The sequence below is a fragment of the Schistocerca cancellata genome, chromosome 9 (genome assembly GCF_023864275.1).
Source record: "Schistocerca cancellata isolate TAMUIC-IGC-003103 chromosome 9, iqSchCanc2.1, whole genome shotgun sequence".
NCBI lineage: Eukaryota > Metazoa > Arthropoda > Insecta > Orthoptera > Acrididae > Schistocerca > Schistocerca cancellata.
Genome location: NC_064634.1, coordinates 249,578,501 through 249,599,225, shown reverse-complemented (window position 1 = coordinate 249,599,225; position 20,725 = coordinate 249,578,501). Strand labels below are relative to the sequence as shown.

Sequence of the window (20,725 nt, the reverse complement as noted above, 5' to 3'; positions counted from 1 at the left end):
CCGAAAACCACCATCAAATCGGTCAACAGAATAGGCTTTTAGAAATTAGTATTTAACCTGGGCAGCCCTCGTCTCTTCAGTTTGTCATATTATCATGTAGTCAGGCCAAACGGACTGCCAAATAGGCAGCTCTATGGCTGCATTTAGCACTATGTTGTACCCCAAAGAGCTTGAGAAAGCCCCCAAATCCCTGGAGGGGACATATTTTTACCTTGAAATTTCACATTTCTTTTCTTCTCTTCTCTTTTACAGCAGAAAGTGCTGCATCTTTTTCTGACTGACATATTTAGTTACCAAAATATAGTATAAATGTAACATAAGTATACACACCTACAGTAGACCATGGCCATCTTCTTCAGAAAGCACTATAGTAACTGTGTCACGTAAATATGAGGAGGAGGAGGAGGAGGAGGAGATTGGTGTTTTAACATCCTGTCGACAACAAGGTCATTAGAGATGGAGCACAAGCGCAAATTAGGGAAAGATGTGGAAGGCAATCAGCTGTGCCCTTTCACAGGAACCATCCCAGCATTCACCTGAAGCGATTTAGGGAAATCACAGAAAACCTAAATCAGGAAGGCCAGATGCGGGTTTGAACCGTTGTTGTCCATAATGTGAGTCCAGTGTGCTAACCACAGCACCACCTCACTTGGTCACATAAATCTGAATGTACGTTCAGCAATCCATCACAGCTTTTCTTTGTCCACAGAAAACAGTAAATTAGTGTTATGATTCTGATATTAAGCAAATGAGAAGGCCTCCCTGTGGGACTTGAGGGATGGATGAGGGGGTACATAAACTGCTGCCAAGCTTATGTTATTTGAGATTGGTGTTGAAATTTGCACGCCAGATAATCTGCAGTTTGATAAGCACTGTATGAAGAAGTGACAAAACCTATTGACAACATTATTTCAGGTCAGCACTAAGTTTTGCAGCCATCTTGACTGTACAACAGCACCAAAATCACTGCCGCATCTAGAAATTGGTATAATTTCCCGTAAAAAATGTCACAACCAAAAACATCCAAGCTCTATAGTGACTGCTAAAGTCATAGTATTTTCTGTTGGGTTCAGCAATGTTAAACATACAGCTTAGCAGATTCACTGATAATCATTACAAGAAATGTGCGCGTTTTCTGTGGTAAATAAAAAAGGTTTTTGGAGGGAACATCTCCCCCCCCCCCCCCTCTCTCTCTCTCTCTCTCTCTCTCTCTGTGTGTGTGTGTGTGTGTGTGTGTGTGTGTGTGTGTGTGTGTGTGTGTGTTGGGGGGGGGGGGTTGCACATTATACAGCCAGATTCTTTTCTAACACAAATCTAAATTTCATCTGCAGTCTTACGGTAATTCCATCCATCACTTTTTTACATACTGAATAATGGCCTGTGTTCTTTAGAGTTTGTAGTTGAATTTTTTGCACATATTGCATATGATGTGGAAATCATGCTGTAGCACTATTTATCAATCCATCCTGCGTAACTTATGCTAGGGAAGAATTTCTCTCATTTCCACAAATTTCTGTATCTTAATTTGTATATTCAACTTAATTTTAAATTAAAAAAGGTCTATTGCTCCCCAACACTTTGATGTCTCATAAAAAAGCAGGAAATATTATAATACAAGACATGTAGGAAAGCTAAGTACTGTTTTGGAAAAACTCTCATAAAAACATTTTTCAGACCAAAATTTATTTTTACAAGAAAGGGCATTTCTTAAACTATTTTTCTACATAGCCGCCACCACTGTTCAGACATTTTCCATAGCAGGAAACCAACTTTTCTGTGCCCTATTAATACAAAGATTCTGCCAATGAAGATAGCCACTGCTACAGACAGTTGTTTTGCATTCTGCTTTTTGAGTTCCTTCCCAAAAGTGAAAACAAACAAAGTTTAAAACAAACGGGCAGAAATGCTCAGTCACGGCACTGTGTCACTTCATGACAAACACACATCCTCTCATTCTCCTGGAGTCGCTCAAAATTTTATTTAACAATTTGGTTGGGAGCAGTTTGATCGCACACCTTATAAGCACAATCTCATACCTTCTGACTAATTTCTGTTCCTAAAATTGAAGCACGATTTTGGAGGAAAGCGCTTTGACAGGATGACTACACACACACACACACACACACACACACACACACACACACACACAAAATGGTATTTAGCAATGGCTGTCTTCACTGGTGTCATCTTTCTATGAACAGTGCACAGAAAAGTTGGTTTCTCACCATGACAATTGTCTAAACAATGGAGGTAACTATGTAAAAAAATGTTTAAGAAATGGTCTTTCTTGTAAAAATAAATTTTGATTTGGATAAAATGTTCTTATGAGTTTGTTTCCAAAGCAGTACTTACTTTCTGGACATGTCTCCTAATTCTATTATGGACTCTACTGAGATGAATATTAGGCTATTATCTTACCTGCACACGTAACAGTCCTGCTTGTTCAAGGTTGCTAAGTGTCAGAATGTGCTGGAAACCATAGGTTTGAAGAATGTCTCTTTTGTAATGTTCCAAGACTTTCTGGCGTAAACCACTGTTGGTGACAGACTGCATGCATAGTAGCCTGAGTACCTGTGTTAACAGATATTAAAATATATTTATTTCATGAATATATACTGCTACACAAATTTATTAACTGGATACTACAGAAAAATCGATTTCCTTTGGGAGCAAGTGCATTATCTGATGAAAACATACATAGGCATTAACTATCATCACAAAACTAACTAATGCTATTACGTTTAGCGAATGTCCCAGAGGTGGTCTGCTATTACTGCACCTTAGTGTAACCTATGGTAGTGGCTAGGATGAATGTTATGCCTCACCCTTTGCATCGATGTATTTCAAAAAGTGTAGATGGGTGGGTGATTTCGTAGATCCACACAATACTTCAATTGACCTAGTTCTATCTGTCAGATACTGTGAGCAATCATGTTGGATGTGTTGACTGTATGAATGCCAACACAAATGAGAAATACTGTAGATGATTCATCACAATTTATACACCTGATTTTATATGGGTGTATGTTTCCTAGTGCCAGTGTTGTGTAAAATGACCATCCCCTCAACATTTTTGTGTGACTGATCAGATTGCCACCGAGCTGTTTCATAACATGAGTGCCAGAGTGCAAGCCTTCCTTACAATGAAGTTGGTTTAACAGACCACAACTTATTTTCCAACACTTGCAGCTCAACAGTGGGGAAGCCGCTGGCAGGGGGCAGCTTTTCTTTCTTTTTTATAGAGTACAGCCGACAAGCTTTCTTGGCTACAATGTCAGCTTCCTTATTTCCATGGATTCTGGCATACTCTGATAACAGCAGAATACCATTTCCTTTCTCTTGTCATGTAGATGCATAAGAGAGTCTTCAATCACCTGAAGTATTTTCTACGCGTGAAAACAGTTTAAGGCATCAAGAGAACTGGAGAAGACATCAAAACTTGTCCTCCATCACATCTCATATGATCCTGAACATTAATGATTGCATCCAATTCTGCACTGTAGATTCTAAATTTGTTTGGCATGTGGATTCTAATGATACAGTCAAGGAAAATAACTGAGCAACCAAATGGGTCCACTTCTTAAACCTATCACTGTACACTTCCACATATTTTGACACATGTGTAACACATTGCCCAAAGGATATTTTCAAACAATATTGGGCATGCAACCTTTTCTAAAAGCTATCATACCTAAAATAGCTCTGGGCCCCTTGGTGCAGAATATTAGTATTTGCCACACCACTTTCCAAAAGACAGCTCTTTGTACTATCAATCAAAATTGAAAGCACAAGCCATATTCTCCACTGATCTTGTAGTAGTAAAGCTTCTGGCCATCTTGGGAACCTGCTGATCATGGTCTGGTAATAGCGGAAGTTATTAGAAACAGTTAGTGGCCTGATGAGATCCAGAAATATGTCCGCTAAACGTTTGTTTAGAGTAACGAGTTTTTAAGCAGTGCCTGCACAAGTTGTATCACTGTTTACATATGGAAGGTGACAAATTCCTGGATTTATGAGTGGCAGTCTTCCTGCACAGCAGGTCATGCTAAGTGATGTGTCAGCAGCGGCTTGATACCATGTGTGCTTTCTGGATGACAGTCCATCCAAGGACTTGAATACACAGAAGTAGTGCTTGATTTATGAAAAAGGAGGCGCCAGTACTTTTACAACATTATTTGTTTCATCAGAGGTAATGGTACCATCACAAATCAAGCACAGCATGGGAGCCTAGTGACGGAGGTCTGCTCAGCTGTGACCAGCATTTGGCTTCATCACAGTACACTGCTACGTAGGTGCCGCAATTGAAGGGTCAGCATTCCTTGTAGCAAGTCTTTCAATTCTGTATTGTAGTTCAGTGTCATTGCTAGATCATTGAAATCTTTTGGCTGAGACATGATGCGATGCTGAACAGAGCATCAGCAACCACATTTTTGGTGGCACTGATGTGATCAATATGAGTTGTGAACTGGGCAATGAAATTCCAGTGGTTCAGGTGGACTGGTGGATAGTTGTTCCGGAGCTGCAAAATGTGATCAGTGGTCAATGGCTGATGTATATAGTGAAGATGTGACTATCAACAATAAACAAAAAAACATTTTTTGCTTTTATAGGCACGCAGGAAGAACATATAGTATGAAGGCAAAAAGCACCATTATTCTAACAGCTTTTTGGAGGGAAAAAAAAATCTTCCTTTTTTCAGGCTCTTGATGTACTGGTGCAGAACTGTATCCACAGAATAAGCTGAAGTGTCTGAAAGATAACCAAAGATCAGCAAGATGTGCACGTGGTGAAACCTGCTTGAGGCTTGCCTGGCATGCTTCAAAACTTCCTGTGGATCACTTTTTATGTGAGAGATTTGGAACCACACACTGTACGGACTGCAAGCTGTGGTGCCTGGACTTCAACAGCACAAGAATAAAGCAGTGACAGAAGTTTATCATGCCTAGATATCAGCCCAGTTCTTGTTGTGCTGTTGTTGGGACTGGATACTCTCTCAGGTTGGTGACCATTCGATAGTTGGTGTATGCCATGGCAGATTTATTTATTCTTTTTTTTTTTTTTTTTTTTTGGGGGGGGGGGGGGGGGGGATCTAGCTGTATGCCATGGTCATCAAAGCAGAAGAAAACTTCTTAAGGTGACATTCATGATTTTCTGAAAGTGAAACCAACACATCATCAGCATAACCATGACAGAAGTCTAGGGTGTTACATCCACTTCCCTTGTCTTATGGTTCACACATTTTAAAACAGAAAGTGCTCTGAGAGTGTGTTTTCACATCCCTACGATTTGGCAACTAGTTAAGTTGTTCATCAAACCTTGAAAATTTAAAATTTTATACCTCATTTTAACTAGCGTAAGATTACAAATATGACACAAACACACACACGCACGCACGCACGCACGCACGCACGCACGCACGCACACACACACACACACACACACACACACACACACACACACACACACAGAGAGAGAGAGAGAGAGAGAGAGAGAGAGAGAGAGAGAGAGAGAGAGAGAGATTTTTCAGTTGAAAATTATAGTCTGCTGTGTGTCTGCTGTGTAGTTTGCCTGTTTCCCCAGTCACTACGATTGCCAGTCTCTGTGACTGTAATGTGATGGCTGGTAGGCAGGAAGAAGGTCGGAAAACTACAAAGTCCTGCACAAGGAATACAGTATGGGGTTTCTTTTCAATGAAGTAGTTGGGACTTGCTCATGGCAAACTTTTTTAGTGTATTCAAACCACACAATATCACCCACAAGACACTAAATATCCTTTAACAAACTGTTGAATGCAAAGTACCCCAGTACTTTATGCAGACACTGTTATTATTATTATTATTATACCACCATCACTTTCCGTATCATGTGTTCCTCTATTTTTATTGATTTATTTATTTTTGTTTTTAAGAAGAGAGAAACAATTATAATTGACATTAGTAAGCACATATACGATTAAATGGAGTTTACTAAGTTTTTTTACAGAGGTCTCTGCAAGATGTTCTATGAACAACATAGGCTGTATCTCTCACAATACAGTTGTGTATTCTGAAAATGTGATAAAATTACAAAAAAATCTTTATTAATGGAAGAATATATGTAAAATGAACAAGTATCTTCATTTTATCAGTTACAATCATAATCACGTACACTACAAGCATAGTGGAATTAAAGTGAGGTAAATATTTTACAATTCAAATGCTGATCAATTTAGTTCCTCAAAAATGGACCAGTATCTGCCTACTTTATTTCAATGCTGCAATAAATAATATTTATAGATTCTTGTGTTCTATAATAAATAAAATCTATCTATCTATGTAGAACACATATTTACTTTGTCTGGCACTACACCTGATATAGAATCTGAATTCACAGAAGACATAGAGCTGAAAATTGCACATTATTTTCCTTAACCTCTACAATTTTAGTACTTTCTGCTGCAATGAAACTCTGCATATTAACTTCTTTTCCTTGACCGCTTTCATTCAAGTACTATCTTTACTTGATTTCTCCTCTTCTTAAGCTTGCAGTAATTTACCCCTTGATCAATACTCTGCTCTGCACATCTAGCTGCCCTCTCTTCATTTCTTTTCTGTCTTCTGTTTATAAAACTGGCAACCGGATTAACTAGACCGATGGAAGTTTGACCCAGTGCAGGAGCAGGTAAACCGGACAAAGTCCTGTCACCTCTTCTAACCTTCAATTGCTTATGTGCATTTGCTCTCAACTGAGATAATTGAACTGCTACAGCTCACAAAGTTCCCTCTAAAGTAATCCCATGTTTCCAACACAAACACTGTGAAATCTTTATCTAATACACAACAAACAAATAAACAACAGGAAAACAAAATAGGATGGCAAGGATACTTCAATGTAAGACTATCATAACTCTTTTTGCTGTAACCAAATTTCTCCACAAGAGTGTCTACTCATAGCTAACACTTTAAATGCTTCCAAACAATGGGTAATACCCCTTGCTCACAATAAGTTACATGCCAACACTAATTAGGCACACACTAGCATATGATCCTTTCATAATTCACTGGACATAACCTCAAATCATTGTCCAATCCTAATGACACAATCTGCAGACAAACACACAATTGAATATCAGGTAGAAGACCAACTGATTCACCAAGATACTTGGCTTGGAGGGGTGAGGGTGGGGGGTGGGGGGGTGGGGGGGGGGGGGTGGGGGGTGAGAACAGTCTGTTCACTCTACTGTGGTGATGACAATGTACACTGTGTGTTGACATTGTCCTCAGTCCATATGGCCACTTCTGGCACCAAATGTAGACAGAAGCATCTACCATTTCTCCATCCACTGACAGTGGTTGTCAATGTTGCAGTGGCAACTTCTTATATCGAATGTGGGCATCTATGGTGGGTGGTGGGGCCTTCTTTCTAGAGATCATGACCTTTACTTCTCCGTACAATGTCTGCTTGAAGCGAGGCAGTGGGTAAGGACCAGGAGGATGTGCAATATCCAGTCATAAAATCAGTAATTACATAAATACAATTATTTCACAAGAAAGATAGAACAGTCAGTGTTGTCAAGTGACGTTCAGCACACCCAAGACACATGCTACTCTTGGTTGGTGGAGGGTGCTTAGATCAGCAAGTGGCCTCGTCAGGGCCAGCATGCAGCACTGCCTCAGCCAGAGTAGGGCGTCTCCTCGCCCAGTAGGCAGTGAAGTTACATGGTCAGCACTCCAGTGGTGTAGCGTCACACCAGCTCCAAGGCAGCTGGTCAGCACTCCGTTATGACAGGTTCTGCAAAGTCAGCCATGTTAGTTGGACAGCTATGTGCCTCAGTGCAGGATGGACAAAAGAATGCAGAGTACAAAGCACAGTCCAATACTGTTTCTGAATGGCAGCATTTTTCTTCCCTAAACCACACCACAACCGAAGCGCAAGGCATGGTTGTTGGACAATCATGACATGTCTGCCTACTGTTCCAACCCTTCCGCTACACCAGTTGTATCACAGCCACGGCTGTGCTGTGATGGTGTCGCAACTTCGCTATTCAGAAGACATGGTTGATGACTTCTACAATGTCAGCATAGTCTCATCATGACTTCTTGTGCAAGAGTGCATACGGGCCCCCACAGCTACAGTTTTTTGTGTCACCCTGCCATGACGATTTTCTGCTAAGTCAGTCATGGGACACTTTTGCTAGGCTAAGAAAAGCAGTGGCACAACACTGGTAATCAAGTAATGACTCGAGGCATATTTTCTTACCGTATTTAATATGCAGACTGAGAACAATCCATAAAAATAGTCACAAACAAATTACCACTAAATACAGACCCACTTAATTTCCGACAACATTTTCAAAAACTTTTGATTAAACAGCTTACAACACAACACTGATTTACTTTTCATAGTATAACTTTTTACGTGCTTCTTAGTTTAGCTTTTGTAAATTACTATCTGTAGAGAAAGCAATTTGTGATCTCTGAAATGAAGTCCTGCCTGAGCTAAGAAACAGAAGCAATCCTATAGGTATTTCTACAATCTTGACAAGGCCTTTGTGTGGAGCATAGACGTCTAGTTAGTAAGACACAATGATATAACATTAAACACACCCTTTTTGCATAAAGTGAGTCTCACCTACCTATACTGTGTATGTTTCCTAAGAGTCATCAGGCACATTTTTCTCCAGTGCTTCCACAAACGCTTGCAATTTTGTTTTTGCAATGCATGCTGGAATCAGGCCCAGCAATTACTGCTCGTCACATCTTTCATGCGACAGTGTCGGTTTCCCATTACAGACAAGATTATTTTTCAAACGAAATTTCACATTCTGATTAGCCTAGTCTGATTTTCATTTTATCAATATGTATTAACAGGGACATTAAAACATGAACAAGAAATATTACAGGGTATTTTGTGTAGTGAGAATACCCCAAAAATGGACATGGGCATTAATTCACCACTTCATAAGAAAGAGTACAAATCACATATAAACAATTACAGAGGACTTTACTCATGTTCAGTCAGCTGTAACTCTGTTCTCAAGCCCTACTAAATAACTTGGAAAAATAAACAGACCATTTAGTCAAAATTAAATAATGGAAAGTCTAGGATGGAACAATAACTAAATGGAATATATAGTTGTAATTCCAAACAGCTCATTTAAAGAGTACCAGGTGGGTTTAAAAATGGATATCATTTGCAAAAACAAATTCTATAATTTAATATCAGTATCCACATTCACAAAAGTAAAAAAAAATGTAATAATTTTTGTTGATTTCATAAAGACATATTATTCTGTAGACAGGCATGTGCAGTTCTGTTTATTAGAGGAATTCCACACCGAAAAAAAAGGAACTTTTCAAACAAACTCTGAACAACACACCAAAAGTTAATTTTCTGGGAGGACTTTTTGAACTATTCAGAATCAAAACAGGAGGAGGGGATGTATTATTGCCAGAGAGAGAGAGGGACAGGAATAAGGAGAGGGAGGGGGGAGGGAGGGGGGAGGAGGAGGGAGGGAGGGGGGAGGGGAAAGGGAGGGGGAGTGGGAGAGGGAGAGGGAGTGGGAGTGGGAGTGGGAGTGGGAGAGGGAGAGGGAGAGGGAGAGGGAGAGGGAGAATGTGCCCGCTCATGGGGGGAGAGGACGGTAGAAGACAGTGCATGATCAGGATGGAGATGAAGCGATATAGACAGAAGAGTGAAGGGAATAGATATAGTGAGGTGGTGGGAACAGGACAGCAGAGGTAAATGTCAGGTGGATTCTGAGAGTGCTTGGTATGTTGGAGACAGAATTTCCATTCACATAGTTTAGAGAAACTTGTACTGGAAGGGAATACACAAATGGCCCACATAGTGAAGCAGCTGTTGAAGTCATTTGTGTAGTGGTCTACAGCATGTTTGGCAACTGGATATGAAGTCTGTGGTTTGCCACAGTTTGGCAGTGGCCATTCATGTGAATACACAGTTGGCCATTTGTCAGGCCCAAATAGAATGCTGTACAGTAATTGCACATAGTTGATATACACTATGTGATCAAAAATATCTGGACACCTGACTGAAAATTACTTTCAATTTCATGGTGCCCTCCATCGGTAATGCTGGAATTCAATATGGTGTTAGCCCACCCTTAGTCTTGATGACAGCTTCCACTCTCCCAGGCATTTGTCCAATCAGGTGCTGGAAGGTTTCTTGGGGAATGTCAGCCCATTCTTCACGGAGTGCTGCACTGAGGAGAGGTATCGATGTCAGTCAGTGAGGCCTGGCACAAAGTTGGCATTCCAAAACATCCTGAAGGTGTTCTATAAGATTCAGGTCAGGACTCTGTGCATGCCAGTCCATTACAGGGATGTTACTGTCGTGTAACCACTCCGCCACTGGCCACGCATTATGAACAGGTGCTCGATTGTGTTGAAAGATGCAGTCACCATCCCCGAATTGCTCTTCAACAGTAGGAAGCAAGAAGTTGCTCAAAACATCAATGTAGGCCTGTACCGTAATAGTGCAATGCAAACCAACAAGAGGTACAAGCTCCCTCCATGAAAAACGAGACCACACCATAACACCACCACCTCCTAACTTTCCTGTTGGCACTCTACACATGCTGGCAGATGATGTTCACCGGGCATTTGCCATACCCAAACCCTGCCATCAGATCGCCACATTGTGTACCATGATTCATCACTCTACACAACGTTTTTCCACTGTTCAGTCGTCCAATGTTTATGCTCCTTACACCAAGCGAGGCGTCATTTGACATTTAGCGATATGATGTGTGGCTTATGAGCAGCCACTCGAGCATGAAACACAAGTTTTCTCACCTCCCACCTAACTGCCATAGTACTTGCAGTGAAACCTAATGTAGTTTGGAATTCCTGTGTGATGGTCTGGATAGATGTCTGCCTATTACACATTACGGCCCTCTTCAACTATCGACAGTCTCTGTCAGTCAACAGACGAGGTCGGCCTGTATGCTTTTGTGCTGTACGTGTCCCTTCACATTTCCACTTCACTAGCACATCGGAAACAGTGGACCTAGGGATGTTTAGGAGTGTGGAAATCTCACATACAGATGTATGATACAAATGACACCCAATCACCTGACCATGTTCGAAGACCATGAATTCTGCCAAGTGTCCCATTCTGCTCTCTTCACGATGTCTAATGACTACTGAGGTCATTGATATGGAGTACCTGACAGTAGGTGGCAGCACAATGCACCTAATATGAAAAATGTATGTTTTGGGGGGTGTCTGGATACTATTGATCACATAGTGTATATCATGACTGCTTTCATACACTGTCCTACATTTTACTGGATAGGAGATGCCTGGAACTGAACTGTGTTCGGAGGTTGTGGGTAGATGTATGGGACAGGTCTTGCAACTGTGCTGACCATAAGGGAATGAACCATAACCCATGACCAACCGCCAACAGTACCTCTGCTTTGACGGCTGTCTTCCATTCCATGTCAAAAAGTCTCATCCTTACAATGTCACCACCTGTGGATGCTGCATCTGTCATGAAAAGCAGAACCTTCACTGTCAGACAAGATCCTACCCAGGTCATCCATAAACAGATCACCCCTGCCATCAATTCCTCTGACGCCACTATACATTTTAACTAGCACCAATCTAATCACCCATATAACACTGACCTTAAAAAGCTCAATCTCAAGCTCCTTCAGGGCTTCTGACTACCTACTGTCATGTCTTGAAATGAAGGATATCCTACTCACATCTGCCCAATTTAATGTTCTGCCATTTACATTACCTACAGAATGTCCTAGGCCATTTCTATTCCAATCCTGCACCCAACCCTGCAACCCAGGCGTCATTCCTTTGGCATCAGCCCAGATGCAGAAACTGCCTGTACAACCATCCACCATCTTCTACTGCAGTCCAGTCGTAGGTATATCCTATCCAATAGAAGATATGGCCATGTGTGAAAGTGGTCATGTTATACATCAGCTATACTGCAAATACTACACAGCATTCTACATAGGCATGACAGGGGTAACCAACTGTAACTCTTATGAACAGCCACTGTGAAACTGTGACAAACTGCAATGCGGAACATAATGCAAACCACAACACAAATGACAAGTGCTTCAGTGCACAGGCCATCTGCATACTCACTTCCAGCACAATTTTCTCTGAACTACACAGATCATAATTGTGTCTCAAACATCTCTTGCACTCACACAATCCCCTTGGCTCGAAACTCTGCTGCCCTTTTTCCACTGCCTCATCTTACCTTTTCCCTCCTCTCTTCTTCAAGATCATTCTTCTCCATCCAGATATTGCACTGTCTTCTCCCATCACTCTTCAACCTCCCATCACTCTTCAACCTCCCCCAGCCCCCCCCCCCCACTCTACTCTCCCTTTTCTCTGTCATCTTTAACTTTCTCTCTTTTTGTCCCCCTCCCACCCTTTTCCGGCTATCAACTCCTTGCGCCCTTACCAACCCTTTCTCAGCTCGATCAGTCCAGGCAATGGCTTTCAATAATAAGGTATCAATCATCAATCTTGTCATGGCCATGGGAGTGTGCATTTCGGTGTATGTGTATTCGTGCGTCTAAGTGTGTGCACTTCTGCTAGAAAAAGAACCAGTGCTCAAAAACTAGTGCTGTTTTCAGTTGTGTGTTTCTGTGCTCCACACATCAATCCACTACAGGTGAGTGGTTGCTTTTCTCTTATTTCACATACTGGTCCATCCCCGAATTTCCATTATTGTTACATATTCAGGGGTGTATCTTCCACAAAACCTGTCGACTATATGTTGGTCTGGCTGATGAGGACTGCCATGTCACCCAGAACCAATCAACGCTACTGCTTTACACATAAATGTCACCTTGCAGCTTACCCACCATTTCAGATGTCTTATAGTCAACAACTTGGCAGTGGAGGTTGTATTGCAATGGTTTACTCCTATAATTTAAATTTATTACAGTCTGCCCCACCCCTTCCCTGACCTCCAGAGGAAGACATACAAAGGATAAAGGAACAGAGGTTATCTCAAGTAGTCCCAAAATGCATCTTTGACCTTCCAAGCATACCATTCCCTTTGCAGACTATACAACAGCGGAAGGGGAATTTGTTCAAATTATTTTTGAAATAATGATGATTCCATTACCTTTCATGAAATGTGATCCAGAAAAATAAATATTGCCTTAGTTCCTAAGCTCTTTTTCACATTTTCATCACATGAAGTTGACAGGCAAAGATTTCTCCAAACATATTTATTGGAAAACTGACAACAAAATTCTGTAGCTCACATCCAGAATTGCTTTTTATATAAGATTACACGTATGCATGTAAAAAGTACTGTAGTCAGAACTACATCTTTTGAGTACTTGAACAAACACACAAAGAAAAAAAGGGGTCTGTAACACTGGGGATTTTGCTTGCACACACCACTCTAGCACACTGTGCTCAGGTATGGCACACCTGAGCAGGAATGCTTGGAGCTGGCAGGCTGCAGTCAAATGAGGCAACATGGGGAAGGGAGTACAGACACTGCCCAGTCTGGGTGTGCACTTCACTCTGCTGTTGTGACTGTTGTAGTTTGGTTGGTTGGGTTAAAAGAGGGGGAAAGGGCCCAAACTGCTAGGTCATCGGTCCCTCGTTCTGATTAAAATAACTCCACAAGGGTGGGAGTAAAACAAATGAGACACAAAAAACAATGCTGTAAGAAAGGAAAAACGACAAGAATGACATAAGGGCAAACACTAAAATGGACAAAACTGGACAAGAAAACCAGAGAGACACGCAAGAAACAGGTAGAAGGGATAAAAACAAGAGAGCAGATGACCGTGGCTGGTCACCCACAAGAATAAAAAGGATAAACCAGCCACTATGCGACACATTAAAACATCAAGCCTAAAAGCACTAGGGTGGAGAACAAAGAGAGACAAAGCACATCCGCTAAAAATGAGATAGAATGATAAAACCTACCCTCATGTATAGAACATAAAACTAAATTAGCTCATGAAGTGTTGTCGGCTAAAATTAATGATAACGAGACCGGTAGCTGAAGATTGCATTGCAGGGCAGCCAAAGGACAGCTCAACAATATATGGGCCACTGTCAGCCGGGCACTGCACTGACACTGAGGGGGGGTCTTTACGGTGCAGGAGGTATCTGTGGGTTGGCCAATGTGGAGCTGGCAGACAACCAGAGTCCCTTTAGAGGGTCGCATGGAGGACTTTCACACATTTGTAGTCTCCTTAATGACACGCAGATTGTTGTGCATACTGAGACTATGCCATTCCACCTCCCAAAGCCGAAAAACTTTGGGGCTTAAAAATAATGCAGGTAAGTTATGGGAATGCTGATCTCCGTAAGTGGGCTCCATGTAGCCTGTTTGGCCAGCCTGTCGGCAAGTTCACTGACTGGGATTCCAATGTGTCCTGGGGTCTAGACAAACACCACTGAACGACTGGACCATTCCAGTGTATAGATGGACTCCTGGATGGTCACTACCAAAGGGTGGTGGGAGTAGCACTGGTCGATAGCTTGTAGGCTACACAGAAGAAACGACTCCCCAGGGCATGAATGGATGTGCTCAAGAGCACAAGATAATAGCCACCAGCTCTGCAGTGAAAACACTGCAGCCATCAGGCAAGGAATGCTGTTCAATATGTCCTCCATGGACATACGCGAAGCTGACATGACCAACAGCCATCAAGCTGTCGGTGTAAACAATTTCGTTGCCTCGGTACATGTGAAGAATTGAGAGGAAGTGACAGCAGAGAGCTATGGGGTTAACTTAGTCCTTAGAGCCATGCAAAAGGTCCAGACGAAGCTGCGGCTGAGGCGTACACCATGGAGGCATACGTGAACGGACCGCAAGTAGAGGTGGGGAAGGGAAGGGAAGGGAAGGCCTCCAGTTCTGAGAAAATGGATCGCACGTGAAGTCCGATTGTTAGCCCCGATCTGGGCCGCCGATGCGGGTGATGGACTGCCACGGGTGGGAAAAGGAGATGGTAATTCAGATGCTCAGGGGAACTATGAATGTGTGCTGCATAACTGGCGAGCAGTTGTGCCTGTCTGATCTGCAGTGGAAGGACACCAGCCTCCACCAGCACACTGGTCACTGGACTCATTCTGAAAGCTCCTGTCACTAATCTAAGCCCACAGTAGTGCACAAAGCCAAGTAAATGCAATGCTGAGTGCCGTCGAACGATAAATCACACTCCCATAGCCAAGGCAGAATTGAACAAGAGCTCTGTAGAGCTGCAGCAGCGTAGAGCGATCTGCACTCCAGCTGGTGTTGCTCAGACAGCGGAGGGCATTGAGGTGCTGCCAGCACTTCCACTTAAGCTGACAAAGGTGAGGAAGCCAAATCAATCTGGTGTCAAAAACCAGTCCTAAGAATCAACATGTCGCCACTACAGTAAGTGGATCACCATTAGGGTAAAGTTCTGGTTCTGGATAAATGGTACGATGCCGACAGAAGTGCATAACACATGACTTTGTGGCCAAAAACTGGAAGCCATGGGCTAGTGCCCATGACTGCGCCTTGTGGATGGCTCCTTGTAGGCACCACTCAGCAACACCAGCACTGGTGGAGCAGTACGAAATGCAGAAGTCACCTGCATACAGAAAAGGTGAGATGGACGGCCCGACAGCTGCTGCTAGACCGTTAAAGTCCACTAAAAATAGAGATACACTCAATACAGTGCCCCGTGGGATCCCATTTCCTTGGATATAGGGGCAACTATGGGAGGTACCAACTTGGACAGGAGAGGAGGAGGAGATTAGTGTTTAACGTCCCGTCGACAACGAGGTCATTAGAGACGGAGCGCAAGCTCGGGGTAGGGAAGGATTGGGAAGGAAATCGGCCGTGCCCTTTCACAGGAACCATCCCGGCATTTGCCTGAAACGATTTAGGGAAATCACGGAAAACCTAAATCAGGATGGCCGGAGACGGGATTGAACCGTCGTCCTCCCGAATGCGAGTCCAGTGTGCTAACCACTGCGCCACCTCGCTCGGTCAACTTGGACACAGAAAGTATGAAGCAACATGAAATTTTGGATAAAAATCGGGAGTGGGTCTCAGAGAACTCACTCGTATAATGTGGCAAAGATATGATTTCGCCAAGTGGTGTCTTACGCTTTTCATAAATCAAAAAAAGTCAGCAACAAGGTGTTGGTGGCTGGAAAAGGCTAATCAGATGGCAGACTCGAGGGACACAAGATTATCAGTGGTAGAGCAACCCTGGTGGAAACCGCCCTGGCACGGAGCCAGTAGGCCACGTGACTCCAGGACCCAACACAACCACTGACACACCACACATTCCAGCAGCTTCCAAAGAACATTGGTGAGGCTGATGGGCCAATATGTGGTATGCACATCAAGTGGGCTTTTAATGGGTTAGAGCACTGGAATGATGGTGCTCTCCCGCCATTGTGATGGAAAGATGCCATGGCACCAGATCCGGTGAAGATGATGAGGAGATGTCGAGGAGATGTCGCTTGTAGTCAGACGAGAGATGTTTAATCATCTGACTGTGGATCCAGTCTGGCCCAGGAGCTGTATCCAAGCAATGTGCAAGGCTGCTGAGGAGATCCCACTCTGTAAATGGGGCATTATAGGGTTCACTGTGAATGAGAGGGCTTTCCTTTCTATCTGCCATCTGAGGGTGCGAAAGACTGGGGAGTAATTCTCCGACACCAAGGCTCAAGCATAGTGCTCAGCAAAGTGATCGGCAATCACGTTTGTGACGGTAGATAAGACGCCAGTGATGTTACTGTCAGGGTCACCTGTTGGGGTCTGGTACCCAAAAGCACGTTTGATCTCCGATCAGACTTGAGAAGGTGACATATTCCACCCAATGTTCGAGACGCATCTCTCCCCACACTCTTGTTTCCGTCTCTTTATAAGCTGTCAAATGCGGGCACGGAGCCATTTAAAAGCTATCAGTTAACCTTAGCTCCACCCCACAAAGGGTTATGGGCATTAAAATCACCCAGAAGGAGAAAAGATGGGGGAAGTTGTGAAATGACTGCAGCCAAAACATACGGTGGAGCTTCACCACCTGGAGGAAGGTAGACATTACAGATGGTAATTTCCTGTGTTGTCCTCACCCTGGCAGCCACAGCTTCTAAAGTTGTTCGAAGGGGCACAGGTTTACTACAGACAGAGGTAAGGATGAAAATACATACTCCACCTGACAGTCTGTCATACGCAGGGTGGTTTTTATAGTACCCCTGATGACCACGAAGGGTGGGGGTCCACGTTGCAGGAAACGAGGTCTCTTGAAGGACAATGCAAAAAGCTGGGATACTGCTTAAAAGTTGATGTAACTCAGCCAGGAGGGAGGAAAACCCACCGCAATTCCAGTGGCGAATGACACTTTCTGTCGTCCGGGGTGGCAGGGAGTGACCAAGGAGGCAAATTACGCCTCAGCATCACCTGTCATCACTGGGTGAGTGTTGGGATTCAGTACCATGGCATCCGAGGCATCGGCGAGGTCCAGGTCCTCAGGGGATGCCGGAATCTACACCTCATTCTCATACGCAGAGCTGTGGGGGAGTGCTGGCGTAAGGGCCACTGGAGGCTCCTGTTTCTTCGACAACTACTTCTTTTTAAATTTTGCCCTCTCGCTGCTCCTTAGGGGCTTGCTGGGAGGGCTTCTCAGAAGTCGCTTCAGGCACAGGGGAAGACCTTGAAGCCCCTTTGACCAGTAGCCAGTGGCTCTTTCAACCACTGGTTGGTATCCACCGGGGTGGGGGGTGGGGGGTGGGGGGGAGGTAGAGTCCCAAGGGCCTACTTCTGCATAAGATGAGCCGGAGAGGGCCTTTTCTTCTTCAGCTGGGGGGAGGGGACCAATGTCACCAGCACATTGGGGGTTGATGCTCCCAAAGTAGAAGTTTTGAGAGCAACAGAAGAAGACATGCCACCAGCCAACTGGAGGGGGTAGGAAGATGGGCGGCCCTGACGGCCTACTGGAGTAACCTCAGATGGTGGCCGTAACGGCATCATCAATGGCGACACCGTCATGGCGGCAGGATAAGAAGATTGCATGGGAACAGGGTTAAGTCTTTCATATTTGAGTTTAGCCTTGCGGTAAGACAACCTGTCCAGGGTCTTGTACTTTATAATTTTTTGTTCCTTTTGGAGCACTGGTCAGTCCAGCGAGCATGGGGAGTGATGCTGTCCACAGTTCACACAGATGGGAGGAGGCGTACATGGAGTATTCGGATGTAGCGAACGTCTGCAATCTCTACATGTGGAGTTAGAAGGACACAGAGAGGACATATGCCTGAATTTCCAACATTTTAAGCACCGTATAGGGGGAGGGACATAGGGTTTGATGTCACATCATTAAGCCATCACCTTGACCCTTTCAGGCAATGAATCACCCTCAAAGACCAAGATGAAGGCACCGGTGGCAACCGCATTGTCTTTGGGTTCCCTGTAAATGTGCCAGACGAAATAAACACCCCACCATTCTAAATTGGCATGAAGCTTGTCATCCGATTGTCACAGGAGGTCACGATGAAAAATAATTCCTTGGTCCATACTGAGGCTTTTGTGGGGAGTGATCAAAACATAATTATTACCCAGCTTGTCACAGGCGAGTAACGCTAGGGACTGGGTTGGTGATGCCATCTGAATGAAAACCGACATATTGTGCATTTTGGACAGCGCTGTTACTTCCCCAAACTTATCCTCTGAGTGCTCAACAAAAAACAGAGGCTTCGTTTCCAGAAAGGAGTACCCATGGGTTCTGCTGCACACTAAGTAACGTGGTGAATATGGATCTTGTCTCCCTGAAGCCCAACGTTCCTTCCAAGGTGTTGGTAGGGAGGAAAACAATTTAAGGTCATACTTGGTAGCATGGAAATCAACCTTTCCTTTCTTAGAGACTGCAGGGGCCATTTGATCCCCAGCAAAAGATGCCTTAGTCCACTTAATTGCAGGTCATCCGCCCTGACGCCACCCACTCCGATCAGGGGCTCTCACCACACGCGCCACGCAGCCACAGCAAAGGCCACCTGGCGTGATGGCCGTTGCAGGGAGTCTTGATGCCCCAGAAAGACAGGCATCTACTCTCTGGCATATGTGGGGAGTTTACAGCTCAGGCAACAGCAGTCTGATTCCTGTGTTGTCAGGGGGCTACCACCAAATGGGTACACGATGTCCCCACCACAATGGACTGGCTACAATGCTAGATATTGGGCGCAGAGAAATCCAATACTGTGATGGGGGGGGGGGGGGGGGCGCAAAGAGGACAGAAGACAACAGAAGAAGATGACATACCCGAGAAAGTGTCCTTGCCCAAACAGTTGAACTGCAGGTAGAGATGCAAACCCATGACGAGAAGAGGTTCAGGAGATCTAATCTAAGAGCACTATGGATAACTGGTGCACCACGTAAGGCATCCTTCCCCATATAGCCTGCACTTAGGTAGAATTTGGCAGGTCAAACCAGAAAATGGGACCTGAACTTATAGGGCCGAAAAGTGAGAGACTCCTTTTAGTTGCCTCTTATGACAGGCAGGAATACCTCAGGCTTATTCTAACCCCTGGACCCACAGGGGGAGACTGTTGTAAAAGCTTTGTGTGGACCTGTAGGCTAGTATTGATTCTGATGTGCTTCCACCGACTGATGGAACCAAACTCAGATCAATTTAATAACGCTATAGATTTATATTGCTGCATTGTAGCATTTGAACACAATATCATTATCACCCACATGCGAAAAAAGCTCGCTTTAAGCAACAACGAAAATTTGAAAATAGTTAGAAGTTTCTCAGGAAAACTAAGTAACTGCCAACTTTGTAATAATAACTGGTCTCAGAATGAAACATTGTATTGCTGTTTTTCTAACACCATCTGATTGATTGATTCAAACGTCTTACATGGATGTTACTACTAACAAATTACAAATCTAATGGAAATAAAACTCTCCCCTAATTATTCTCTGTTAGCTCTGTAATTACACTGAATTTGCCGTCTATCATCAACTCGTTTCAGATCCGGCCTACTTCGTCTGTCTGAGATATGGTTCCATGCTACACTAAAATTTCTTTTACGAGCCAAATTCCAGGGTGGAACACAAAATACTCTTTACACTAAAATAGCTGGCTTTGGAAAGAGACTACTGTTACACTTACAACGCTCAAACGAATCGTCGTCCTCACTGCCATCCCATTTGGGTTAAATACAGGTTAATCTCATAGGTGAACTGAGTATCCTGTAGCCCACAGCAATTACAGTGCACACGCACTGGGAGTAACTCACAGGGCTTCCAGTTGCCTGAATTCACGCAGCTTCATGTCAACAATCCAAACAAACTAATCCCACAGAGATTTATATCAGAATCATAGGACCTGCTTGTTGTATGCAATGGGCAATGAAAAATTCATAACTGTAATTTATAAACAAAGGTCATTATGGGAACAAATTGATGGAAAGAGTCACTGTCATAACCATCTTTGCACGGGTGGAGGTTTTCACAAAAATGAACCTAACTAGTAATTGTGTTTGATTACATTACCCTTTCCAGGGTGGTCATTAACAGGACTATGTTGAAAGTGATTTTAATTACACAGCAGCACATTGAAGACTCTGTATACCGTGCAGTGCTATCATACATTATCTGCAGAATGTGGAAGGTTGATACCATAAAGCGTTTATCGCAACACTTAAACCTAATCCCACACTTATCTTGATTATTACTTAGTTGTTCTGTTCTTTTGTACATCACATTTACTTATTTCTTCCTCATTTCCTGCCCTCTA

At 43.5% G+C, this 20,725-nt stretch overlaps 1 protein-coding gene across 1 annotated transcript in view; it reads right to left on the bottom strand.

The window, feature by feature from the left end:
* LOC126100713 (vacuolar protein sorting-associated protein 33A) overlaps positions 1-20,725 on the bottom strand; it is a 124,531-nt gene that overhangs the window by 16,941 nt on the left and 86,865 nt on the right. The window contains exon 9 of the mRNA XM_049911332.1: positions 2,419-2,571. Coding sequence (XP_049767289.1) covers positions 2,419-2,571 — 153 coding nt within the window. The remainder of the gene's footprint in view (positions 1-2,418; positions 2,572-20,725) is intronic.